The sequence below is a fragment of the Serinus canaria genome, chromosome 21 (genome assembly GCF_022539315.1).
Source record: "Serinus canaria isolate serCan28SL12 chromosome 21, serCan2020, whole genome shotgun sequence".
Lineage (NCBI taxonomy): Eukaryota > Metazoa > Chordata > Aves > Passeriformes > Fringillidae > Serinus > Serinus canaria.
Window position 1 is genome coordinate 119461 of NC_066334.1, and position 27174 is coordinate 146634.

At 51.4% G+C, this 27174-nt stretch overlaps 4 protein-coding genes across 4 annotated transcripts; 1 reads left to right on the forward strand and 3 right to left on the reverse strand.

Moving 5' to 3' along the window:
- Positions 1 to 945: 945 nt before the first annotated feature.
- Positions 946 to 3411, reverse strand: LOC103824170 (claudin-16-like). The gene is made up of 5 exons (XM_050982563.1): positions 3247 to 3411; positions 2862 to 2964; positions 2017 to 2181; positions 1676 to 1867; positions 946 to 1107 (listed from the first exon to the last, which is right to left on the reverse strand). Exons 1-5 carry the CDS (start codon positions 3409 to 3411, stop codon positions 1004 to 1006), a joined length of 729 nt encoding a protein of 242 aa, XP_050838520.1. The 3' UTR covers positions 946 to 1003.
- Positions 3412 to 9502: 6091 nt separating this feature from the next.
- Positions 9503 to 12588, reverse strand: CLDN19 (claudin 19). The gene is made up of 5 exons (XM_009099393.4): positions 12366 to 12588; positions 11275 to 11439; positions 10955 to 11042; positions 10384 to 10530; positions 9503 to 10247 (listed from the first exon to the last, which is right to left on the reverse strand). Exons 1-5 carry the CDS (start codon positions 12586 to 12588, stop codon positions 10211 to 10213), a joined length of 660 nt encoding a protein of 219 aa, XP_009097641.2. The 3' UTR covers positions 9503 to 10210.
- Positions 12589 to 13548: 960 nt separating this feature from the next.
- P3H1 (prolyl 3-hydroxylase 1) lies at positions 13549 to 21805 on the reverse strand. Its single transcript, XM_030232268.2, has 15 exons — positions 21260 to 21805; positions 20724 to 20876; positions 20367 to 20556; positions 19777 to 19908; positions 17811 to 17950; positions 17020 to 17109; positions 16857 to 16909; positions 16373 to 16494; positions 16079 to 16206; positions 15878 to 15973; positions 15613 to 15763; positions 15035 to 15152; positions 14771 to 14846; positions 14465 to 14605; positions 13549 to 14387 (listed from the first exon to the last, which is right to left on the reverse strand). Exons 1-15 carry the CDS (start codon positions 21752 to 21754, stop codon positions 14268 to 14270), a joined length of 2205 nt encoding a protein of 734 aa, XP_030088128.2. The 5' UTR covers positions 21755 to 21805; the 3' UTR covers positions 13549 to 14267.
- Positions 21806 to 21849: 44 nt separating this feature from the next.
- C21H1orf50 (chromosome 21 C1orf50 homolog) lies at positions 21850 to 27015 on the forward strand. Its single transcript, XM_030231674.2, has 4 exons — positions 21850 to 22092; positions 22978 to 23064; positions 25274 to 25405; positions 26110 to 27015. Exons 1-4 carry the CDS (start codon positions 21865 to 21867, stop codon positions 26299 to 26301), a joined length of 639 nt encoding a protein of 212 aa, XP_030087534.2. The 5' UTR covers positions 21850 to 21864; the 3' UTR covers positions 26302 to 27015.
- The last annotated feature ends 159 nt before the right edge of the window (positions 27016 to 27174 follow it).

A 27174-nucleotide genomic window follows, 5' to 3' on the forward strand; every position in this document is an offset into this window, starting at 1 on the left:
TGAGGGGGCAGATGGCTCAAGAAGACCCTTACAGCTTCTCTAGGTTTTGGATGCAGGTGCTTTGCAGCCTGGCTGGGCTGCAGAAGTGGGACTGCAAGTCTTCACACCTGTCTGTTTTGGGGACTGACTGTGCCCCTGCAGTATCATCTGCTTGGGCCTGAAGCTTGACTTTCCTCCTCTCAGGGTGACAGTGCCGAGGAGATTCTGCTTGGTTTCCCTGTGCTGCAATGGTGTCTGTGTGCTTAGCTTGGGGTGAGAAGTAAGGGAATGAGGCCACAACCAGCATTCAGTAATTGAGGGTGGTGGGGATTGAGTTGGTGGTTTCAGGTTCTGGTTTGTTTTCATTATGGTTTACAAATGCTGAAAGATGATAATTCATTCGGAAAACAGAATTCCCATTTTGTGTGAACTTAAAAACCACAATCTGTTGGTAGAGCATCTCCATCAGGCTTCAGACTGACTCAACCCCTTGTGTGTATGGCTTCAGTGTTCCTTTATGATCCCCCATGAAAACATGGATAAATAAGTATTCCAGACTCTTGGTTTTACCCAGTTTTTGAGCACAAGCTTCATAGCTCCCTGAGTCCAAGCCCAGGGAAGGTTTCCAGTGGGGCTGATGTGAGAGGGCTACCAGCCACATGGAGTCAGTGCTGCTTCGTGTGGAAAAGACTTCCCACTGAATTCTCCCAAAGCATGGGCTGAGCAATGTCAGAGGAGCTACTCTGCCTTCAGTGTCCTGACAGCTTTCCCGGGGAACAGGGGCATTTTTCCTTAAAGCAATACTTTTCTGGGATTTATTTTCATGAAACCTGGCTGGAAGTGGGGAAAAAACCTTTCCCTGGCTGACTGCTACAGTACCTTTGCTTTTAGCAGTCAGCTGGCTGCATCAGAGCCTGGAAGTAGCTGCAGAAATGTCTCAGGACAGGTGCTAGTGCTTTAATGGTGTCGGACTGGCAGGGAGAGTGTCCCATATGGGGGCGGGGTGCAGGAGGTGCTGTGGCCATCACACACGGGAATCCATGGCGTACATCTTGCTGGTGGCTGTCCAGATGGCTGTTTGGCCCCGGAGCTGAGCATGCCTCTGGGATTGACAGCAGCTTCTGGGGGCTACCAGAAAAGAGTTGGGGTTGTGTCATGGCTGGCAGTTGCAGGGTGCCATGCATGACTGCCACAGCATGGGGACACGGCAGGAGAAATTAATTTAGGCAGCCAGCAGGGTTAACTTCCACTCTGTGGGACCAGGCATAAAGATTAGAGATGATGTCTGAGGAGGTATCTGCCCAATGTCCCTGGTGGGAGGGCTGTATTTCAACCAGCACATCCCTGCAGCCACTGTCTCAGGGTTTGGCTGATGACAGAGATTGAACTCCAGCGCAGCTGATGCTTTGAGTAAACATCAGCACACCTTCACCAGGACCTGGAGGCTCACAGATGTGCATGGATCCCTGCACCCTCTTCATGCCCCTATAGGGTTTATGGGGCCCCTCACTCAGCCCTGTTCTGCCTTGTGTAGCCTTCCCAGCCAAGGGGTACATGTTGGGCACAGAGGGGTCCCCCTTGGTTAGGCTGGGCCCTGCAAGAAGCCTCTGTGCCCTCTGAGCTGGTCCTTTACCCCTTACACCTGCAGGGCAAAAAGCTACTTGAGATAGGATTGGGTGGAATGAGACAGACCGACCTGTGCAGGCGTAGAGGCAGCAGGTCAGCAGGACAGATGCCACAAAGCAGCCCATGGAGCCAGCCATCCCCAGCCAACACGACCATCCAAAGTCATAGTGGACTCCCAGGAATATATTGTGTGACACCAGCATGGCCCTCTCCACGTAGACGTCCACTGCATACCACACGGAACCTATAAGACCCAGGATGCCTAGAAGGAATGGGGCTTGTTAAAAAGAACCATACAACCCCCCATGCTCCCCAAGCCCCACTGAGGGGCTGCCACTAGCTCCCAGCATGCTCCCCAGCTTCCTGTGGAACATGAAGTCTGTCTGCTCCAAAGCTCTCCCAGTCACGCACTCCCAGCGCAGAGCATGACTCCAGCTCCATAGCACATCTTCAGTTTGACACAAGGATCTTCCTTGAGGAAGGTGATGCAGTCAAGCCCAAGGACCAACGTAGCCAAAGCCAGGCCAGCCAGGAGATCTGCCGTGATCATCAGGGTCCGTGTCACCACAATCTTCACTGGGCAGGGAAGTTAAAAACAACCAGAAACAGGAATGAGGAATTATCAGAGGAACATGGGTCTCCACTTCAGATTTATGCCCATGTCCTTTTTGAGTCACCCAGCTCACCAGTGGCCATCACACTGGAATCCACCAACTCCATCCCTGCCATGGGCCAAGAGAAGGTACTCAAAAAGTTCATCAGAAACTTAATAAGGACTTAAACCCATGATTAGACCAGCTCAAGAAACCAAACAACTCAAGGTATACCCATTAACACCTGGTATGTAGTTGCCTGCTCAAGCCATTCTTGAGCAGAAGACACTGCTGCTCACACTGTTTTTTCCTCCAAGTTGTGTAGCAGATATTTTTAACAGCAAATGTCAATAAACCAGTGAAAAACTAGAACTGGCATGGATCATATCACTAGCTGTGATGGGACTGTGCCCTGCAAAGCTCGCTTCTCCACAGAGCAAGGTGGCAGTCCCCCTTAGTCCACACCAACTACGTTCCTTCTCCACTGCCTGTGTTGTTCCATGTCATGACCCAACATAAAGAATATCTCTGCGGGGCTTGGTATGCTGGTGTGGCTGACTGACAAAGGGCAGCTTGGTGCAATTAAAATCACTTTCCCTCTTGCCTTTCAAGAAGACTCTGAGCTGTGAACTTAACAAACGCCTCCAGGACAGGTCAGCTCACCTGGGTGGTCAGCCAGAATTGAGTCATATTGGTCGCAGGTCCTGACCCCATCCTGCATGTTGGTGACACACTCCCTCCAAAGGCCCCGGCATTTGTGACTTACCTGGAAGGAGGAGAAAGGCACTCATTCAAAAAGCACCAGGGTCTGCCCAGCTTCCCATGGAACTCCCAGCCCAGCAGGGCAGATTCCAGGCTCTCACCACTACACCAGGAGATTCCCTGCCCATACCTGCTCTCTGTTTTCTCCTGCTCCACCTCTATAATAGTCTAATCCTTCAACTTAAATAGCAGTGGCTTTGCCCCACCATGGCCCTTTTCCAAGCCTGTGGAGCCATTGCGCAACCTCATGGATGGCAAGGCACCCACCTTGCTCTCAGCTGCTCACCTTGAGGATGATAGTTGCTTTGCTCACCTTAAAGGTGGCTACTCTGCTCACCTCCAAGCTGTCATCAGCATTGACCATCCAGCAGTCCGTGCACGTGGCCAGGAGTAGGAAGAGTGCTGAGAGAAGAGCAAGCCCAAATGCTGTCACCTGCAGGGCTGTACTCATGGGGAGACCTGCAAGAGTACAGAGATGTTCACCAACTCTGCTCTGGCTACTTCTAGACACCCAGTCTTACAAGGACAAATTGCCACTGAGGCCAGGCATCCTCTGGATACCTAGGAGTTATCTGGGTCCTGTCTCACAATGCTCGCTTGCAGTCAAAATGCTATAATATCCTCAGCCAAGGTTGGGCCACCAGGTTTAATGTAGAGAGAGCTTTTAGACTCTACACAGTAATTTTGTAGTGGATACATTCCCACATAGGCTCCCTCTCTTCCAAACAGAAGATGCCAACCATCAGTACTTGCCCTTTGGAAATCAAGAGCTGCTGGAAACCACTGTCAAATAACTGCTGCTAGGAAAACCTGTGACCTAAGCATGTCTCCAGAGAACCTCTAGAGATCTCCATCCCTGCCACATGACTTGGTGGGTACATCCTCTGCCCTCTCTTGCTTTTGCTTTTCACTCCAAGAAAAGCTATGAAGTGTTGGACGTCCAGGTTGGAGTACAAGCAAGTGTCCCATGGAGGTGTCCTAATCTTAAACACAAGCCCAAAGACATATCTCCCATTCCAAGGGGGACAAAGGCTGCTAGGGCATGATGTGGGTGCCCTGAGGAGCTGCCAAGGCTTTCCACAGAGGAAAAGGGAGGGCACCATTTGTTTTCCATACTGGATGGATGTTTTCCATTCCTAGATGACGGGACTCTGCAGAGAGGGGAGCTGTGCCCAAGGTATGAGCAGGGGACATTGTGTCTGCAAACTCTGTGCAAGAATCCTACATTGTCATGTTTTGCAACCCAAAAAGCCAAATATTTTACTGCCTGAAGTTGCAACCACTGCAACAACCCTTTGGACAGGGATTCATACAAATGTGTTCATTAGAAACACCAGACAACTTTCTGAGCTACATGAATTAATTATCATTACTCATCATCACCAGGTTTAGTACCTCCAGCCAGAGGCTGCCCACCCTGGAATGGCGCATGCTCCCTGTGGGACAAAGGTGGGAAGGAGTGTTGTCCCCACACGCAATGTGCCCCATCTCCCCCCACATCCCCTCTTGGGATGTCACTGGTAGTAAAGGCATCACTCTCCCATCATCTCTGAGAATTTCCATCAGCTTCAGTCCAAGTGGGCAGTCTCTTCGACCCCAATTTACAATGTTTTTTTAATTCCCCAGGCTCCCTTCTGAGCTAATTCCCCAGAGCATTATTTGTTTCTGCTAGAGCCCAGCTGTTTTGGATCCTTTGAAGAAAATCTGTTCAACCACTTCAGTTATATAATCAAGGAAAAGGAAGAGAAAGAAATTCTTAATGCTGGGGAAAATCAGCTCTAAACCTTGTTAATAATAAAAGGTGTTCATGGAGAGCATTACCTTCACTGCAGGCTCATCCTTGTTGCAGAGGGGTGATGACAGAATCTCTTTGTTGCTGATGATTTGGGATAAGGAATGTAAGCCTGGAAGGCTTTTAAGCGCTGATGGGATTGGATCCTGACTCATCTAATGGAGTCAGGGATACGCAGCACCAGCTGGAGCTTGTGCTGGGCTATTTAAGGTTTGTCCAAGGTATGTCAGCTGGGTTTTGTGCTCTGAGACATGATGGGCATCCCTGCAGTTAGAGCAGTCATAGGCTGGGAATGGAACCTCCCCAAATATGTCACATGAGGAAACCAGTGGAAACCTGCTGGGAACTCTCCCCAGGTGGGGGAAAAATAATCGTTTTTTTATTAGACCTTGCAATTACTGCCTAAGAATGAGTGGCCTAAGACACTGGAATAGCGTAAGATCCAGGAGCGATACCTGAATTCAGAGGGTTGGAAGGGGGTCAAAGAAAGGAGCTGGAATGCCAGGGTGATAATGAACGTCTTTGAATGGTAATTAAGACCTTTCTTTTTTTCCCATTAAGCAGAAAACAAGTGAAAACTCCTGCAGCGGTAATGGCTCAGGGTTTGGTCAGCCCCCAAGGAGGTGCCTCTGAACCTGAGTAGCAGCACTCCAGCTGTCTGGCACTTGGAGCTACCCTAAAAGCTTCAAGTGTGTTTTCTAATCCTCTGCTGTTTGGGCATTACACAGCATCTGTGTTACAGCATCCTCTGAGCACCTCTGGGCTCAGGAGCTCCTCATGGCTCTGCCACCGCTCACCCTCATTTCTCATTTTCATTCAAGGGTCATAGCTGAGGTGCACTTGGTTTTTAGGGTGGGTTTGGTTTTTGTTGTGCTTTGGGGTGTTTTTTTGTTTGTTTGTTTTTGTTTTTTTTTTGTTTTGTTTTGTTTTGTTTTTTGTTTGTTTGTTTTTCCTCTAGATAATCCTCTGCAGCATTTTACTGTGGACATTTTGGCAAGACACCAATCTTGGCAAATCCTTCAGCCTTGCAGAGACGCCCAGGTGCCTGATATGTGAGATTCCTGGGGCTCTGAGTTATTCTATTTTACCAGAATTCTGGCACATGTCAAGTCTAATGCTTTGGAATGTAGCAGTGAATTAAGGCCAAAAATGTTCAGAAGGGTTTGGGAACCTTCACTTTCCAACCTTTACAGATCAAGAATTTATGGTTCTTGGACAAGAAATACTGTGGGACCCCAAGTGATACAAAACTGTAACTCCATGGTCTCGGCAACACCTATAAAATAGGTGTATTTATATTTTCTGCTCTGTCTAAACACTCAGTTTATGATATATCAAACTAATCTGCCTTGTTAATCCCCAACTGAAACCTTTTTGGGGCAGGTAGAGAAGCAGAACTAGGAGCAATCTGTCACAGCACAGTTAGTCTGTAGCTGAACAAGGTAAATCTGGCCATAACAAATCCACTTCATCTGACCTGGCTCATTCTAGAAAAGAGGTAACAAAGACCTCAGCCAACTCTGTTCAGGATTAGATGCAGACACACCACTGGCCAGAAAGCTGGGGGAGAGAGGTCCCATCCAGTCAGCTATCTAAGCTGGGAGATTCAAATGCCCTATAAAAAGGGCAGCCATATTCAGCTCAGTGCTCTTTGCTGGTGACTCTGTGTTGTGTTGTGTGTCCGTCTCCCACCCACGACTCCACATAACAGTGGTCAAATGATTAAGCTCCTTTCATGGGTTAATGACAGTGAAAATCAGATCTTGGGTTTGTAAAAAAATTTTGGTTTGTCAAAACTATGAGGTTTGTCACAACCATGTGTTTAAAAAGTGCTGACAAGACCCAAACCTTGAACTTCAGCAAATATTTTACTAAAAAAACCTGCTGTGGCTGGAAGGGGAAATAAAGATTTTTTTCTGAGATGGGATCATCTCAGACAACTAGAGAGAACTCAGCAGATGCTGTAGGGGCAGGACAGTGAATAAGAATTATTAAAATCACCACCAAATTCAAACAGCCATGTCTCAGATGTGTGAGAAAAGCCCTTCTGCATGCCTATGTGTGGGGGTAATTTTCCCTTTTTCCTCATTTCTGCCTATTAAAAAAATGACTGTTATTTCACAGGAGTTTGGCTGAAAGCAAGAGGTATGACCCAAAACCTCAATACTGCTCATTAATCTGGTGTGTTAGAAAGACAGGTGTCTACCAGGGAAGGCAGGAGCCTGCTTTGGAATGGAGAATGTAAACCACCTCCCACCGGATTATGATAATTTTTAAACCAAGGGGCTCTCAGGCAAAGATATGAGGATAGGAATAACAATTCTTTACTAGTATGTATATCAAGGCAAACAAAACAATAACTATGACATTAACAATAAACAGAATCAGGGACCCAGTAAAAGCCTTTTGGGTTGCTGGCACTTTTCCCTTTGGTGCAGTTACCGTCACAGCTGGCAAAAATGAGCAAAAAAAAATCCCGGGGTGGTGGATTAGATACATTAGAAGTTCCACAGTGGTAGCTGGAACTCAGGGACGGTTCCGGCCACAGCGTGGAGAAACCCAAAGCCGGATCGAAAAAACAGCGGGGCCGGGGCCGCGGGGACCCGGCTCCGAGCAGGGCAGCGAGAGGAGAGGTTCAGGACTCCCAGGGCACACGAGCAGATGGTGATCGGCTGAACCCTGAGGCGGCGGTGAACTCTCCCTTGCAGTCAGCGACAGCCTGGCCGTCCTTCTCCAATGCCAAGGAGCGAGAGCCCCCAGCCGCCTCCAACCCCGTCTTTTTTACCTGCCCCCATTCTCGTGGAATCTCCGTTCCCCGGAGAGAAACTACCCGAGGGAAAAAAAGTATAGCCAGATGCTCCATTCCTCTCCCGACTTCAGACACAGTCTTTTGTCTTTCTTAAGTACCCACAAGTATGCATAACTACCAGTAGTTAGTTTCCTAGCAATTTATGGGGAAAAAAGAATATCTGTAAGTAAAAGGGGAAAAAACCCAACCCCCGACAACTGGTTTAATGACCAAAAGATGTGTTTTTGGCGGGGGGGGGGGGGAACTATTTCAGCCTGCCTGTGGTGCTGTGAACAAAGGCAGATCCACCTCTTTGATGTGCTTCCAGCCTGAGTGTCCATCCCCAGAGAGCCTTCAGGTGACTATTGGAGATGTCACAGCAGCCACTAGGGACAGCAAATCCCTGGGTTTGAGGTGGGACGGGATGTATTTCTGGACTAGGTGCAGTAGGCAAGACGAGAATGCTAAGACGACACAGCAGCCATGCAAAAACCTGGATGGAAAACATGACCTCTGAAGAAAAACATGCACAGCAGGGGTTCACGTCCCTGCATAGTGGAGTAAAAATCAGCTTAAATTAGTTAAATACCCAATTAGGCACAAGTCAGCGCTGAATTCATGGGAAATGGGAGAAAACAGGGAGACTTCAGCTATGAGGGTTCATAAGAGGACCCATAAGTGGAAGATGCTGTTGGCATTTCAGCCTTGGGAAGAGACTTGTGGAGGGTCCAAGCTGGATTCCCAAGGATTTAATCTGAAGTTAAGAAATTTCTAAGACCACATCCCCACCTTTGAGACCAACATGTGGCAAAAGATGCAATATATTTAGCCAGGATGGCAAGAACTGTTGAGGATGGGAGAGAGGCTCCTGCCACACTGCAGAAGTGGCTCTGAACCAGCACTGGACTGGACTGGTCCAGATGGGGATTGAAGGGAGATCAAAGAGACAGCTCCAGAAAGATGCCTATGATTTAAAATATTTTAATACCACCAAGTCACAATTTTAAGTACAAAAAATTCCAAGGCCATGCATCCCAAGGAAAAGTTAATGAAATTTACATTAATAGAATAAAAAACATTCTTTACACTGAAATAAAAAGGCCTTTTTAGTGTGTAGGGTTTTTTTTTTTTTTTGTGGTTTTTTGGGTTTTTTTTGGGGGGGGGGAGGGTGTTTTTGTTTGTTTGTTTTAAAGCACAAGGTTCCTTTTTAATCCTTACTGCAGTGGCTTTGGTTGGTGTTTTTCAAACCTCAAAATCTGGGTTCAGCACCTGATGGGTGATGCCAGCCTACAAGCACTGCTCTCCCCTGTGGTGTGCAGGACAGTTTTACAGGGGGACTGCAACTTAAAAGAGATAAAGGCAGTTCATACCAGGGAGAAAGAGAGAAATCATGCCCCACCTCGGGTAAAAAAATAGCATTGTTTCTCCTCCAGCACAGCCACGGACCCAGACCCGGGGATGGGCATAACATCAAATAGAGGGAAAGAAAATAAAACAGAGGGAAAGAAAATAAAAATGAGAAAACAAGAGTAAAATAAAATAGAGCAAAATAAAATATAAAATATAAATTAAAATAAATTAAAATAAAATAAAATAAAATAAAATAAAATAAAATAAAATAAAATAAAATAAAATAAAATAAAATAAAGCAACCCAAAATTTTAAAAAATCAGCTTTCTCTTCATATTTGGGTTTAAAAATAAAATTAAAAAATAGATAATGAAGCTGTTTGGATAATTTCCAGTGTCCTTCCCTGGGGGGTTGGTTGGCGCAACACCTGCAGCAGGGCTGGAGTGATGGAGTACAGAGTTTAGAGGATTTACAGATGAAATTAGAGCTTTGGCATTTGCAAAGCAATTAGTAGCAGTAGAGGTACAAAGTGGTGGAGGCAATTAGCAGGTTATATTTGGAACCTTCACTGTCTGCTCTAAGGGATCTTTGCAGGGGGTGGGGGGGGGGGGGGGAAGAGGGGTGTCAGAGGGATTTGGACCCAGCAGGGAGGCACCAAAATTCAGGGCTCTGTCCATCTGCTACTCAAAATAGTTGTGGTTGTGTTGGACACCAAAACTAAAACGAAATAATTTATGTTCAGACCTCCTTTTTGCTGCTTTAATTTGCCCAAACTCATTTATTGTTTAACAAGGCATAGCCTGGTCCTGGACAGGAATGAGTCCAAGGCAGGTTTGGGCTGGCAGAGCTCAGCTGGAGCAACTGGCCTCCAGGCAGAAATCAATAATAATTAATAATAATTTTAAAGGGTTGCTTTTCAGTAGCAATGAGGCAGGGTAATGCTGCACCCTAAAAGCATCCCTCTGCCAAGAATGGGGTGTGGGGATGCTTGAACCCCGAGTTGGGCTGGTGCTGTTAGAAGTAAAAACTTCACCCAAGGAAAACCAAACACTGGCTTTCCTCCTCACTTGCTCCTGAAAACATGACGTGAGAGAGGGGCCATGGTACAAAGCACTTCTGTGCAGCACACCCCTGTGGGATTGGCCAATTGGCTCTGTGCCCCTGTGCCACTGGCATCAGCCTCCCTGCATCACCCACACAGAATCACTGTGACAGACAGACAAACATGGCGTGGCCTCAATGTGGGGCTGGGAGTACCACCCCGCTCAGCTGAGGAGAACACGGCAATGATGGATATGAGAGGTGTGACACTTGAAACCTTTACTTTAGAGGCTGGCACTGAAAATGGTGTTGAAACCTGGAAGGTAAGAAGGAGAAAAGTATCACGGGACATTCAGGGTCCAGGCAGGGTGGGAACACCAGGATCTTGCCTCTTTTTGAGAGAGAAGGGAGGCACTGGGCAGCAGGAGTGCAGGGTTAGGGCTCAGACATACTCCCGGGCTGTGGAGGGCTGTGACTGCTGATGGTACTGCTGTCCTCGGCGCTCCTTGGCAGGGCAGGAGCAGCACAGGAGAGACCCCCCCAACATGGAGAGGCTGGCGGCCCCCCAGCCCACGAAGAGAGCAGAGCCGAATTCATACCTGTGATGAAAGGGGTAAGGGAGCATCAGGGACGGGCAGAGAGGCACAGGTGCAAACTGAGATGGGCAACAGGATGCTTGAAGCCCTGATGAGGTGATCAAGGTGATGACAAGACAGATTTTAGTTCTTCCCTCTCCATCCTCATCTTTCCTGTTGGCTGTACCCAGCTACCACATGTCCCCATCTTTTAATCCTCCCCTGGGCTGAAATTCCATATGTGCACCCAGTCCCAGCTGGTAACAGCTAAAGCTTTAGCATAAGGGACATCTTCTGCAAGGTGGCAGTGAGGGCTGGCAGAGGTCCTACCCGTGGGGCACATTGGCCCACAATGCTGTGCCTCACCAAAACCAGCAAGGAAAGGTCCAATGGGAAGTGCAGGGACAAGACAGGATTCAGAAGGGCACCCCCTGAGCCAGGCTCTTACCTAGCGTTGATGGGGATGGTGCTCTCGCTGAAGAACTCATGGGTCACCTGTGTTGCATACAACGACACAGCAGCCAGTGTGCACAGACCTGGGCACAGAATCATGAAATCACAGAATGTTTTGGGTTGGAAGGGACCTTTAAAGATCACCAAGTCCAAAGCTCCTGCAGTGAGAGGGCTGCCTAGCTGTTCCACAACACATCAAACGTTGACTGTCGGTGACATCCCACTCTCACCAAACTGCTCCCCTTCCTCTATCAGTGTTGAAAGGTGTTTGAGGATTCCTGCACCAGTGATGTATTAAGGCTAGAGCTGCCTTACCAGAGAGAACGAAGAGAATACCTCCAGCAACAGCTACGCGGCTTTTGGTGACCGGATCCTCCTCCCCAACTTTAGTGCATTTCATGCCCACCACGCTCATGATGATGCCAAAGAAGCCCAGGAGGAGAGAAATGACCATGAGAGCCCGGCATGTCTGGATGTGAACTGCAAGGGGGGAAGAAAAACTGCTCCCAGCAGGTGCCTTTGACCACAGCCACACTGGAAGCAAGGTCACTGCGTTCCATGCTGGTGATGGATCTGTCCTTAACCATGTCCTTGCTGTGTAGCTCCCATGTCGTATTTTCTCCACTTCGCAAATATGGGGACCTCAGCTCAGCACAGTGCTCCCAATGCCTTCCCTGACCTTACTCCCTATCACACTCATCCTGGTCATGACTGTGCTGGGCTAGGAAACACCTTGCCAAGAGTGGCACCACAGTCACCAAATGCCAAAAGGGTGATGCACAGTCATGGAGCAGGGGTGGCGGGGGGGGGCGGGGGGGGGCTGTTTGATGTTCCCGTGGGGCACTGTTGGTATCTTAATGTGATGCCCACATTGGAGCTCAAACATGCTGGGCCTAGGAGCATCCCAGCCACACAAATGGGCTCAAACCCACAGGGCCAAGAGAGACTCAGTCCTGGGATGGGGGCCCAAGATTCCCAGATGGAGAGGGAAGCTTGGACCCACATCAAGGCTCAGCTCAGTGGATGAGTGGACTCAGACCCTTCTGAGGGGGGGTCAGATCTACAATAGGGGTGGGGGCAAGAAGGACTTGGACCTGAAGGTGACTCAGGCTCCAGGAAGAGCCAGGGGAACTCATATGCATAGGGGAAGGGGGCATCCAGACGTGAAGAGGGTACAGACCTGTTGGGGATGTCTGTTCAAACTCATACAGTGGGTTCAAACATAGAGAAAGGCTCAGAGCCATATGGGGGAGGGTCAAACCCACAGCGGGACTCAGACTAACAAAGGGGCAAGGGCATCTCAGGATCCCAGGGGAGCTCAGACTAAGGCGGAGATAAGGAGGGGGGACTGCATCCAGGAAAGGAAGCGGGGCTCATTCTATGGGGCCCCGGGCCCCCGTACCTACCTTCGAGGGAGAGCAGCGAGTCGTGCAGGCGGCACTGCACCTGCCCGGTGCTCTGGGCGGCGCAACTCATCCACAGACCCTCGTGGAGCCCCACGGCCGTGATGATGGCGTCCCCGGCGTACGAGCTCTGCCGCCACTGCGGCAGCACGGCGGCCGCCAGCCCTGCCACCCAGCCGGCCAGCGCCGCCAGGTACCCGGCCAGCTCCCGCGCCCCGCCGCCCATCGCTGCCTCCGCGCCCGGGCCCGCCCCGGCGGACGGCGAGCGGCCGTGGGAGGAGGGAAAAGGCCGGAGGGGGGGGCTCTCAGGGGGTAGACGGGTCGGGGCGGGGAGAGGAGGGCAATGTCGGGGGAAGATTTAAGGTGAAGGGAGAGACATGGGTCTTGCGCGGGGACATTTAGGTCCCAGGGGGGGAATTTTTGAGTCTCGAGTGGGAGAGCTGGGGCCAAGGGGGTGGGTTACCTGGAGCTTAGGTGGAATTGGATACCGGCAGGTGGGAATTAGAGGCTTGGAGGGGGGGCACTGGGGCCTAGGGAAGAGCATTAGGTCTGAGGGTGAGAGATTTGAAGCTGAGGAGAGCGATTTGGGGTTGGAGGCAAGGGATTTGAATCCTAGATGAAGAATGGGGTCTTAGGGTAAAGATTTGGGGCATGGAGGGTAATTGGGTCCTACAAGAGAGATTTGGGTCTTGAGAGAGATGGAAACCCCTAAATGACAGTGGAGGGATATGTGAAAATGGGGCTCCTCGACAGGAGGAGGGAGGGGATTAGTGGGAAATTACCATCCTTGACCCCCTGCCGTGGGCTGGGAGCCCCCAGAGGTCACTCCACGAATTCAGCAGGGAGCAGGGAAACGGTTCATTCAGTGAGGGAATTCAGGCACACCATGCCACCATGGCACCAACAAGAGAAGCCATTGTCAGTGGTGTATGCCTGCGGGGGTGTGGGGAACATGTGTCACCACCCTGGTGACACCAAGCCCATTGCAGCCCCAGGACCTGGCAATCGTTAACTGCCATGGCCTCATCAGCAGTCTGCTCACGCACTCAGGCAGCTGGGGGTGGATGCTGGGATGGTGGGCAGCCTCCACTGGGACTGTACGTTCATCCTGGAGAAAACATCCTCCAGATTCCCCCTTGCCCACCCCAATGCTGAATGGCCCTCCAAGTGAAATAGGGGTGCTGGGTGGCTGCACATGGGCCAGGATTTATTTGCCCGCATTCCCGGGATGGTTACGGTAATGGCCAGACATCTGCAGGAACAATTCAATGCCCTGTTTGGGGGTGCCAGGGTGCTCAATGTCCTTCTTATTCAAGGACAGTTCCCTCCTTGCTGGAATGGTGAGTTCCTTCCCACGTTATGGGAGTGGGGTCCAGGGGATGCTCAGCCAGAGACTGCATTGCTGCTACTGCCCCTGGGGCACCTTGTCTCCCATAAACACTTTTGTGAGGCTTACAGGGCTACAATACTCCTGGGTAGATGTTTGCCAGGGGGGAAGGTTGCACCCCAACACTGATGACACCAGCCTTCAGTCCCCACTTGGAAAGCAACAGCTTAGAAAAAAAATACCTTTATTCACCCATTTTCTGCAGAAGGCACTTAAATAGCTCCAAGTTCAGGAAAGGCACACATCTGCACCCATTGGCACCAGAGCCCCACCCCTAACAGAGCATTCATCCCTTGTCCCCATGTCACCCACCCCTGAGCCTCTATCACACACCCCAGGTCAGCTCCGCAGGGGGATACTGGATGCTGCAGGGGTAGTACACAGCATTCCCCAAAACCCCGTTCCAACTGGACTGGGGGCAGAGGGGATCCCATATGTTACCCTTATGACTATGCAGCCCAAAGCCACAATGCTGACATGACTAGTCCCAGCAGAGACATCCTGGTCCCTGTAGGATGTCACAGCTCATCCTTCCTGACCACAATGGCAGCTGGTGATTCCTTCTCTGTCTCTGGCTCCAAATCCCCCTCTTCCATACCAAAAAGCATCTTCACTAGGTCATCTGCCTGCACACGCTCCTGTGGGCAGACCCATAGTAGTAAGCATAGCCACCGTCCCAACCAAAACCCCTACGTGCTGCTGGGAGGGAGCTTACCCGCTCACTGTGCCGAGGGTCCAGGGTGAACCAGAGGGCAATAGCGCAGCGCTGACCCTTGGTCACAGCTTTCACCCCATGGGGGTTCTCTGAGCCGGAGGAGAAGCCCACAGCACGGCCACACTGCGGCTGGACCTCTGCCTGTCAAGGGTGGGAGACCAGGAGACCCCAGTCAGGGGTGAGTTGGTTCCCCTCAACCCAAGTTCATCTTTTGCAGTGCCTCAGGGAATGTTCCCAGGGCAAAGGGCCAACAGGCAGGAGCTAGATTTGGTGCTGCACATGGATCCTTGGAGCTGAGCTACTCACGGTCTCAGTCTTGGCATCCAGCTCAGTGAAGTAGAAAGCTCCTCCTTCAAAGTCCCCATTGAGGTAGAGGATTGCACTAAAGGGAGCAGGGGACAAGTGGAGGTGATAAGTAACCATCACCAGAGCTCTCCAACACCATGGCAAGAGCCAGAGGCAAGAAAGCCCAGGTATGGTATACCTCCTACCTTGCTCTTCCCAACTCAGGTGCCACCAAATCATGGTCACCTTAGCTGGGGAAGCTGCAGCTGACAGCCACACTGGTACCTGTAATCCCGGAAAGTGTAGGCTGGGGGTTCCTTCACGCACAACAGTGCTTCTGCATTGAGAATGCAGTTGTCCACATGCACCTCATGGCTGTTGTCATTCCGGCCATCTTGCTTCTCTAGGGTAGAATAGGGCATGTCAGGACCCCTCTGTGCAAGAACAGGGTCCATCCCCAAGTATCCTGTGCTTGCAGATGACAAGAAAATCATGTGTTAGCCTAAAGCACTTCCACTTGCTGGAGTGTGGATTGTGCAAGGCCATTTGGGTGGCATAAAACACTGTTGACTTCTCCCATGGCATTTCTATGGCCCTCCAGGTACAACCTCTCTCAGCACCCATCCCATCAGTGATGAAATCCTGTATGGAATGAAGCCATCTGCCCTGTTAGAGGCAACCAGCAGAGCTGCTGCTCATCTTCCCAAACTGGGCTTAGGGACAAGCTTCCTACACCCTCCTGGGAAGAGGAGTGGGTTAGGGAGCAGCAAGGAGGTCTCCAAAGAAAGGTTCAAGACAGCACCACTCCAGCTGTTAAAGAAAATCCAGACAGGAAAAGACTTGCTCCTCTGGGCCACACTCACCATCAATGGCTGTGCGGCATACTAGGTGGGAGTAGGAGAAGTGGAGTGGGACCTCCAGGCGGAAGTAGGACTCAATCATGTGCCGCACCTTCTCTGTCACGTTGTAGTACAAATAGGCACTGTGCAGGGGCACCTTCCCCTCCTGCCCCAACTATGGAGGACAGACAGGACAGGGACTCAGCGCCAGATGGGCACGGGCAACCATCTCCCCCAGAACTACCCTCCCTTGTCCCCACAGCCTGTTTCTCCACACAGCCACCCCAACCTTGAGGGCCTTGAGGACAGTCACTCCATAGAAGGTCTCGCTGGGAGTGTGAGGAGAGGTCTTCCCCCGATAGCCATCTCCAGCCGAGGCAGCCGCCTGCAAAACCCGATTTGTGTTACTGGTCTGATGTGTGAGCTGCAGGATGAGACTCCTTGGCATCCTCTATCCATCCCTGCCTGCTCCACCCATCTTTGCACTCACATTAGTAAGTCTCTGCAGTTCTCGGCACTCCTCAGCAGAAAGGACTCCATCCACCACGACACGCTGGGTGCCATTCAGGGCCTTGGAGTTCATGGTGACACTGGCTCCTTCGTACACCAAAGGGCCACCTGTGGCACAAATGGGATTGGTGGACGTGGGGAGAGACACCACCAACTCTGGTGTGGCTATGGTCCCTCCACCTCCTCCTGCTGCCAACCATGTGTAGAGGGACTGCGAACTGGCAGCAGGGGTCACAAAGGTCTCCATCCCACCTCCCCTCCTGGCCTTCTCCACCTTCTCGGATGAACTTGCTCATGTCGGCAGACTCTTTGGCCTTCTCCTCCACCAGTGTCTCAATCTCCTTCATGAGGTTGCCGATTTCCTCAGAGATGCGTGCTGCTGTCTCCCGCTCCACCCTGGGCATGCGGCAGCCATCAGCACCACCACCCCACTGTCCCCACATCAGAAATGAGGGCCACTAAGACAAGGGCAGGACAAGCTGTCTCAGGTGCCGGTAACAAAGCTCACACCTAGACTGGAGAGAGTCACCTCAATGCATCCCTCACTCTGAGGTGTTGGGATGACCTACACATGCCCATCATCCCATGGGCTGATCTGAAATAAAGTTCTGGCCCCCAGCAGCCTCTTCCAGTCCCAACATCAAAACATGCCCTGGCAGAAGCTCTATGCCATGTCCTTTGGCCCAAAGCCCATACTGGAAGAAGGGTTTGTCCTGTCAGACCCCCATTGGGTGAGCTTGGCTGGGGACAACACTCACTTCTGTTTCTCTCGCAGTCTTTTTGGTATCACCTCTTCAGGTGTCCATGTGTCCTGCCACCAGAAGAACAACATCAGGAGCTGGACAAAGATCTGGCCAGGACACAGACCCCTCATATGCATTCCATCTGGCCACTGCATCACCCTGGTCTCACATCACCCACCGGGTCCACAAAAGGGATGCCAAAGACGTCATAGCTGAAGAAGAGCAGCTCCTTCTCCATCAGGCTCTGCTGGTAATATACCTGGATCTCCTGTGGCAAGGGGCAGAGGGATGGAGTGAGGTACAGCAGGAGGATTCTGAAAAACCCTGAGTGTGGGCAGGAAGATGCAGGTTTACACCATTCCTGTGGTCCTTGCTCCAGAGCCACAGCCTTGTTTCTTGCTCCACCTGGCAGCTGGGAAACAAGTAGCATTCCCCATCCTGTCTGAACTTCCCTGTGGACAAGCCCTGGGGGGATGACAGTTGAGCAGAGGCACATGTGTGTCCCTTCTGCAGGAAGCTCTTTAGGAGCAGCTTCCCTTCCCCTACTCCAACTGGTGTGGGGCAGAAAGTCCCATCCATGCCTATCACATCCCAGGCAGGACCTGGCCATCCAGATTTGGCTATTTTGAAGCCAAATTCTCTCCTTTTTAAGCAATTTCACTTCAGCTGTGGAAAAGTGCAACAGAGGTGGCCTCAGATCCTACTAAAAAGATTGTCCACCTGCCTCTCTCAGCCCCTTCTATCAAGAAAGGGTCCATGTGTGCCCGTCATCCAGCTTCACTTGGCCTAAGACATTTTTTCAGTGATGTTTTTCAGCTTTTCATCTGCTTTCCAGTTTGTCTGACCTTAAATCCATGCATTCCTGTCCACCTTCGGTAGCTGGCACGGAGGAGACCCTACAGCTTTTGCAAAGGTCCCCAATGAGAAGAGAAGATTTCCCTGCAATCATTCATCCTTCTGACTGCTCACCTCTCGTGGTTGGATGGGTCTGGCCAGGTTTTCCCCCAGGACAGCAGTGTAATAGGCCAAATTTTGGTTCATCACCTCGTCATGTGGGAAGAAGAGCAAATAGGTTTTGGCGCATTCAATAGCTTTTTCATAATTCCCATCTGCAATGAGAAATGGGCTGTTAATGACATGTCCAAGGACACTGGAGGCAGAACAAAGACAGATATGGAGGAAAGATGAAAGACATAGTCCTTGTGTTCCATACTGTGTCACGAGTAGGGCAGATCTCCTGGGGCAAGGATAACTGCTGCCACAAAGGCAAAATTCAGACTCTGTGGTGCTCTCCTATCTCCAGAAACCATCACAACAGAAACCAGGGGTACTTGTACAGCTTGAGTACTTTTCTCACTTGAAAAACATTACAAAGCCTATTTAGAGGTAGCCAGACCCAAGCATTTACTGGCGAACCTGCAGTTCCCCACCACTGAAACATCCTACCCCACTTTCATGTGGTATTTCACAGAATCACACAATCACAGAATGAGTCAGATTGGAAGGGACCACAGTGGGTCATCTGGCCCAACCCCTCTGCTCAAGCAGGGTCCTCTGAGAGAACACAACACAGGACTGTGTCCAGATTGCCTGGAATATCCCCAGTGAGAGAGATGTGACACCCTCTCTGGACAACCTCTTCAGTGCTCAGTTGCTGCAAACATCCTCATATCCAGATGGAACTTTCTAGCCATAAGTTTCTGCCTCTTGTCCTATTGCTCAGCATCACATAGCAGAGCCTGATCACATCCTCCAGCACTACCCTGAAGATACTGACATTGATGAGGTCCTTTCACAGCTGTCTCTTCTTGAGGATTTCCATCCTCTTGGACTTCATTTTTTTCCCCCCTACTTTTGAAGAAATTCACACAGAAAGATTTTATACTTTTCTAAAGAAGTAAATAAAAAATGAAATCAAATCAGATGTATTTTCCTGGATTGTAACTCTTCTGCAGTGGGAGTGTGCTGCTGTGATTTGAGGCAAGAGGTAGACAGCTGGCAAGCAGGAAAAAAAATGCTTCTCTTGGCTGTTGTTTCACTTGAAAAGTGAAGCTGCCAAGTAATAAAGCAACGTGGACAGTGACTGCAGCCAAGCACAGAGAGATCTAATCTCCTGGAGAATGTTTCAGGCAGGAGGAACATGCCTGTATGAACCTCATGAAGTACAAGGCCTAGTGGAAGACTCTCCAGCAGTATCAGTGAAGATAGGGGATGGATGGGATTAGAGCACCCAGTGGAGAAGGATATGGAGATAACAGTGGATGAAAAATTGCACAGGACCCATCCATGTCCACTAGCAGCTCAGAAACCCCCCCTCCCCAGGCTGATCCCTGGCAGCATGGGCAACAGATAAGGGAGGGATTCTGCCCCTCTGCTCCACTCTGGTGACATGCCACTTGCAGTGCTGCATCCAGCTCTGGGTTCGCCAGCATAAGGATATGGACTCATTAGTGTGGGTCCAGAGGAGGCCACAAAAATGGTCAGAGGACTGGAGCCTCCCTATGAAGAAAGGCTGAGAGAATTGGGCTTGTTGAACCTGGACATGAGAAGGCTCCTGAGAGATCTTGATGGCCTTCCCATACCAAGAGTGACCACAAGAGAGATGAAGGCAACTTTTTGTAGTTTATAAGGTTTATAGTGACTGGTCAAGGGGAATTGTCTTAAACTAAAGAAGGGCAGCATTAGGTTGACCATAAGGAAGGAATTTTCTCTGATGAGAGTGGTGAGGCCCTGGCACAGACTGCCCAGAGTGTTAGAGACCAGGTTGGATGGGTCTCTGGGAGATCTGAGTGACCAGTGCTAGATGTCCCTTCATCTTTGGTTATACTGATGAGATTATCTTTGAAGGTCCTTTCCCCACCCAAACCACTCTAAGGATCTATAGTTTCAGGCAGAGTGCTGACAACCACAGAGGATGAGGTGAGGAGCTGCTTACTATTGTAGTAGGCAAACTGCAGATAGTTGAAGTGCGAGGGCAGGAAATCCTCCAGAGGCTTCTCCTGGCCAGGCTGGGAGGCCAGCTCTGTGACACAGCCCTGCTTGCAGCTTAGCACTTGCATGGAGTGATCTGGCGGAGAAAAACGCCATGTCACTTCTCACAGTCACCCACGGGCTGATGGGCAGGACCCTGAGGAGTATCCATCTCCTGTTCATACTGGGGTTGTTGCAAGCTTTTTAGTAGTGGAAAACCCTTGGGGATGGGAGTCGTCCACCTCAGAGTTGACTGGTGTGTGGTTGTGGTGCTCTCTCAGGACAGCCTCCCATCACATCCTAGTGACCCTCTACTGGTCTCTCTTCTGTCTTTCCATGTTCCTTTGGAATTTGGAGAATTCCTGGGCATCAGCCCTGGTGCTAAGTGCAGGTAAATACCTCCTGCCATTTATTGGCCACACCTTCCCTAGTGAAAGCTAGGATGGGGTTTCCACTCTTCAGGGACCCCCTACCCCCACCCCAGGTCTTTGTGGACCAACCCCCTGAGAATCATACTCAACTCTTGTGACAGGACATAGAAGGCATGGCTCCCACCTGTAATGGCCTGGAAAAGGTCTGCATTGTACTCAAGGTAGTTGTAGCCCTCATAGTCATAGGGTCCCTCGCAGAGAGCACGGCACTCAGTGTCTGCCACAAAATACTCCTTCAGCGCCTTCTCCAGGTGCAGGATGGCAGCAGCTGGCTGCTCCTCTGTGTAAAACTGGATGCCCAGCTGAAATTCACCCTGCGGAAGGATGAGAAACGATGAGGGGATCTCAATGCTTCACTCCCCATGATGGACCACCTCATACCCACCACAATAGCATCTCACGAGCTCTTTGAGCCAGCAGCTGTGGTGTGATTGCCCTGGGTTGCACAGCGGACAGGGACTTTGGGAGGGGAGGTTCTCACCAGGTGGGGTTTGGCCTCCAGGTCAGTGAAGTCATCCTCGTGGACTCCTACCATGCCCTGGTAGTACTCCATGTTTTGCCTCATCTCCTGGTGCCCCGGGTTGGCGACGAAGAAAGTGTGAGCGGCCGCCGCCGCCTGTGCTGGTCGGTTCATCTGGGTGGGATGGGGGTAAGACAGATCCCATGCAGAGCGGAGGGGACACCCGTCCCCGGGGCGTCCCGGCAGCCGAGGAGGAGGGCGGTAATAGGGGCGGCTCCAGCGAGCTCCGACGTGGCACTGGAGGGGGGGGGGGGGGGGCGCGAAGGCCGGGGGGCAAGGCCGAGACTGCCGGCCGGCAACCCCACTCCGCCGGGGCAGACACCGAACCCTCCCGGCGTCCCGGTACCGGGATCGCCACCGGCCGGTTCACCCGGTCCCACCCATCCATGCTCCCGCCTGATTCCGCGATCCTCCGTGCATCCCGTCCGTCCCAAAACCCGTCGTAGCGGGACAGCCCTTCCCCCTTTCCCTTTCATTCCCGGCCGCCGGTGCCGCACCTTGAAATAGGCGACCTGGAGGTAGTTGTAGGGGCTGCGCCGGTTGAACTCCCGGTCCAGCTCCTCGCCCAGGCGGTACCGGGAGGGCGCAGCGGGGCCGCAGCCCCGCAGGCAGGCGGCGCGGCGAAGCAGCGCCCGAAAGAACCACAAGTCCCGGAGCACCGGGTCGGGTTGGGACTCGGTCCCCTCCGCCGGCCCCACTGTGGCGTTGGCGCAGCGCAGGCGACACCGCATCAGACGGGAGCGTACGGCGGCCCGCGCCCGCAGCGCCCGCTCCATCTGCAGCACTACGGTGGGCCAGTCCCCCCGCGCGTACGCCTCGGCACCGGCGGCAAACAGCGCGTCCGGGGACTGGGGGGGCAACGGCGGGTCGCCCGGTACTAGGGTCGGGACCGAGACCGGGACCGATTCCGGTGGCGTGGCCGCCCGCGCCAGCAGCACCATCAGCAACGCCAGCAGCAGCAACAGCAGAAGAAGCGGCGGCGACAGCGCCATGTCCGACCGCCAGCCAAAACGCAGCACCACCCACTCCGGGCACAGGAGCGATATTGACTCCGCCCCCTCCGCCCCGCCTGCCGACCAATCAGCGACTGCAGAGCCCCGCCATGGCCGCACCCCTCACGGTGCGTGCTGACGCCTCAGCGGAAGCCTTTGCACTGGGCGGAAGCGGTGGGTCGTGGCTGAGCATGGCGGAGGGTGGCTCGGAGCCTGGGGATGACGGTGACGGCCCCGGTCCCGGTCCCGGGCTGGCCCTGGTCGAGGGCAGCACCAGCCGCGCCAGTCGCGTCGGGGACCCCGGTGACCTAGTGGCCCTGGCCCAGCAGGTGCAGCAGGTGAGGGCTAGGTCCTAGCGGCGGGGCTGCGGGGGCAGGGCTGGACTCCCTGTCCGCTGCCTCCGGACGTCTCCGGTGCCGTCTCAGTCGGCGGCGGCCTTGGTGCCTCCCAGCACGTTCCGGTGGCCCCGGCGGCCTCCTGGTGTGTCCTGTGCTGTTTTCCCCAATCTCCCACTGTCCCCTCCCAGTATGTCGCAGTGCCCCGCCAGTATCTTTCCGAGTTCCCACGTTGTTGCTGTCTTCAGAACCTCTCATTGGACTTCAGTGCTTCCCACTGTGCCTTGCTGCCCCACAGTGACTGTTAGAGCATCCCACTGAAGTCCCATTCCAGTATGCCCTACTGCCTCCCAGTATGTCCCACTATATATAGTTCACAGCAGCATGTACAGATGCCTCCCATTACCATACTGCCAGTCCATCCTAGCACCCCTGATATGTTCTATGACTGCTTCAGTGATTCTCAGTCCATCTTGCCTCTCAGTCCTCCCCAGTTTTTCCTGATATGTTCTACTGGTCCTCCCAGTGCACTTTGGTGTGTTATACCATTCCCCCAGTGCCTCATAGTACATCTTACTGATCTCCAGTGATGTCCCCCAGAGCTTCTCAGTTCACCTAAAAGCTCAGTGTATGTCTTGCTGCCTGCTCCCTGTGTAGCCCACTACCTCCCAGTCCAACCCATTGCCTTGCAGTATGTCCTGCTGCTCCCTCTCACTGCCCCTCAGCCTGTCCAGACAGCTCCTGGTCCTTGCTCCTTCCTAGGGGTGCCAGGACAGCTCCTGCACCCCCCAACTCTGTGGATGCCTTGAGCTTGACCACAGCTGGCTCAGCACAGTCCAGACGGCTGCAGTTCTTCCTGTTCTGACCAGCCCTGATTTTCTCTCCCAGGCCAATGACTTTGTCCGAGCAAATGCCTGCAGCAAACTGACAGTCATCGCTGAGCAGATCCGGCACCTGCAGGAGCAGGCGCGGAAGGTGAGTAAGGACGGGCAGAAGGCTCATTGCCTTGGGAGATCAACATCTGCTGCTGCTGCTGGGCATTTGGGGAGGGCCGTGGCCTACATGTGAATTGGGGCCAGGAGCTGAGCAGAGAAGATTTAGTGGAAAAATAAGGAGGTTTATTGTCCAGTGTCAAGGGGGATAGGGGAGGGTTGATTTTTGTGCTTTCCCTGCATCCTCAGCAAACCAGGAAGGACTTTATGAATAAAGTAGGGGAGCAAGGGTGGGTGGTCCAAAACAGCTTGCAGGTATCAGGACAGAAAGAGATGACTCTGGTTTTGGGACAGGTGACTTGTGTGTGCACTGTGCTCTTTGAAGGATCTGATGATGTGGCCCTAGCTGGATCTGAGGCCCTGGGATAAAGTGGTGCACTTCAATGGATTCCTCCGTGAGCAGCTAGCGCTTTCAGGGCCTGGAGCACGCTCACAATGACAGCTGACAACAGAGGGGAAAGGACAGGTCTTTGTATGGAAATCTAGGGATGGTTTATTGTGCACAGGGTTTTATATAGTGAAAAGAAAAAGGGGAGCTCTGAGGGTCAAGGTCCAATGGGAACAAGTGAAAATGGTGCAGAGGAGGGGCAGCCAACCAGGGGAACCAATAGGGTAACAAGGGTGGAACACTGCATGGAACTGAGACCAATGGGGATGGGGAGAGGCAAGATCATTCTAGGGAATATACAAATATGGGGAATAGGGGCTGAACTGGGGTGGAGCAACTGTACGAACCAATGGAACTTAGGATATTAACATGTGCCTGCAAAGGCCTATGGGAGTGAGACACTTCTCACCCTAACCTAAGAGGGGTGTTTCTCCTTGGCTGCTTCTGCTTCCTCGGATTTAGAGGGTGTTAGTCCTAGTTGCCTCTCAAATGTTCACACTGGGAAAGATGAGTTCTCTTTTTAATGATAAGCTTCTTGTCATGTTTATTTGCATGTGTTTGCTGGAGTGGGCAGTCCCAGGAGTACACAACAGGTCTTGGCTGTGTTCATCAATCTAGTTTTCCATTTTTCCGAGTAAAATCAGGAGCCAGAGTGGGGGAGGATCTGCCTGTCATTGCAACTGGCGCACTGCAATTGATGCCATTACATCATGTAATCATTAACTGTTGGAGCTGGAGCAGTCAGGTGGTGGAATGGGGGAGATGAATTCTCCTTTGTTTGCTGCCCCTTCCCTTTTGGGGCACAGTGGGAAGGCCTGTCTTAGGTTGCAAATGCAAGTTGTGGCTGGGAGTGTGTACCATCTGTTAGAGGTGGGGCAGTTATCTTCTGTTAATTGGGCCACCTGTTAAAACCAGATGGGGCAGTTTTCCTTATCTCTTCCATGACCCTTCCTCTTTCTGGGGAGATATCTTCTGTCAATGTGCCATTGAGTATCACTGCATGACTGATAAAGTTACATCATCCCATTGGGAGATGCTCTGCCCAGAGGGAGGAGCCAAGCATTCCTACCTGAATATAATCTGAGATTTGGAACACTACAGTCAGCCTTTTCCCACTGGATTCCCCGAGAAGTACCAGGCTCGTTTACGCCACCCCTGGACCTTCAAGGGGAAAACTCCACCCTTCTACAGGATCACTGCTTTAACAGAACCACAGCTGGTACTGCAGGAGGACTGCAGCCATTATTTAATCAGACTGCTACCAACAGCCTGACCGACAGGGTGTGAGGTCATATTTCTGACTCTGTCAGTGTTGTTTTGTATTACTGCATTTTTTTTTTCCCTAATAAAGAACTGTTATTCCTACTCCCGTATCTTTGCCTGAGAGCCCCGTTAATTTCAAAATTATAACAGTTCAGAGGGAGGATGTTTACATTTTCCATTTCAAGAGAGGCTACTGCCTTCCTTAGCAGACAACTGTCTTTTCAAACCAAGACAAGGCCCCAGTCCAGCAGCTGCGGGTGGAGGTGAGGAATAAGCCCAGCATGTGGTAGCATCAAGTATAGAGATGAATCTGGGGTGAAATGCAGAGGTATCTCCACCTCTGTGGAGAGGTTCTCTGAAGTGCTTCTGACATGGAAGAATTGGAAAAAACTTTATCACTCTGGAAAGCATCTCCTTCCTGTGTGCCAGGGAGATCAAGGCCTTGTGACCCATAGGTCAAGTGATGTGTCTTGGGCTATAGCTGAGAGGCAATAGCATGTTTTCATTTTATTTCAAGTGCAAAGATGTTTTGTTATTCCAGGTCTTAGATGAAGCTAACAGGGATGCTGATCTGAACCACGTGGCCTGCAACCTTGTGAAGAAGCCAGGAAATGTTTACTACATGTACAGGCGGGAGAGTGGGCAGCGGTATTTCTCTATCCTGTCTCCTCAGGTGGGTGGTTACAGGCCATGAAGAAGCAGGGATGGGAAAAAAGTAATGTTTCTGGTGCTTGGGAATAAGCAGGGATGGGAAAAAAAATAATGTTTCTGGTGCTTGGGAATATAGAGCTCAGGCAAAAGCACCAGCCTGATGGGGCATTTGTTTGTCCCTACTCAGGTTTGGTGTTTGCCCTTGCTCTTGGTTAGTCTCCTGGGGCCAGAGCCATCTTAGGGAGTTCTCTGGGTCTTGATGGAGAATGGCAAGAAGCCCTTTGGGGCATGGATCTGAATTTTGTCTTTTGGTACCTGTGATCCTTTGTCTGGAAGTAAAGAACTGCCAACGTGCCCTGAGCCTTCATTGGCTGGTGTGGCTGCCTGGCAGGACAGTCTCTTAGGTACTTCAGCCCAGGAACTGAGTTTTCCTGCAGCTGAGGGGATGGTCTTAGAGATCTCCTCCTTCCAGACTACCTATTTTCTTACATGCAGGGTGAAGGCTTCAGGGCAGGTCAGGGAGATCTTGTATCCACAAGCCTTCCTCTGTCAGCAGTGCTGGAGCTCCCCCTTATCTTGGACTTGGGGTAGCCGAGCCTATTTTTAGGTTAGGAAATGGTATGATCATGTAGCTGGGACTGCTTCAAAGGTAGTTGGGCTTAGAGACAGCACAGCCCAGCTCCAAGGGAAACTGAACACTGATGGAATCTCTCTTTTCTCCACCAGGAATGGCGTACCACTCCCCATGAATTTCTTGGTGCCTATAAGCTCCAGCATGACATGTCCTGGACTCCATTTGAGGACATAGAGAGACGAGATGCTGAAATAACTGTCCTGGAGAAGCTGCTGAACCAGCAGGCAGCACTGCCCCTGTGCATGGAGCCCAACTTCCAGGGCCTGACCAAGTCACACAAGTGACCACACAGGACCCCCTGAGCAGAGTCCCTGAGTGAGGGGACACAGTGCCTGTATGCTGCCAAAGGCGAGGTGGAAAGAGACCAAGAAACAAAAATGCTGATTGTTTTTGTGCTTTAAGGAGACTAATTCCGCATTCAGTCTTACTGGATTTTCTAGTAATTGAATAATTTACTTTAATGACCTATGCCAATCTGTAGCAAGAGGCAGGTGATACCAAGAGGTGTGATTTCCAAGAGTGCTTGGAGCAAAAAGCAGAAATGCTTAGGGCAGATGTGCTAATGCTGTAAAATAATATCTTCTATCTGCCTGGCTCTGGTGAACCTCACTGTGAGTGTGTCAGGTAATGATCTCAGGGCTGGATTTTCCCCCTTATTGAAATCCACATGTTTAAAGAGATGTGGCCTGGGAAGAGTAGTCAAAAGCCTGTGCAAAGGGTCTGTTGTGATGAGTCTTCTGGTCTCTGTGCTAGCTAGTCTGAATCCCTGAGCTGGGAACATAGGGTGACCTGAAGCTCTTTTCTCTGGAAAGAGCATCCTCAAAAGTGCCATGCAGGCTTCAGATGCTCTTCAGATGATGTGTGTTTCACATCCTCATGCATTCCCCCTTGGATGTGAGTGCATGAGCTGCCAGGTAGAGGCAGGATACTGGATGACTTTATGCATCAGCATTGGGGAGAGTAAAATAAATCAACCGTTATCTCACATGTACCACCAAGACAGGCCCTGTGTTCTTCCTGCGTGGCAAAAATACCTTTAGCTTTGCCAGGAAGACTTAGTGGCATGTGGAGCTGGTAGGACACTTCCAGCATGTTTTTTCCACCTAGGAAAACTCAGGAGAAGTAAAGATCAGAGCTGCTGAGGAGATATCCTCTCT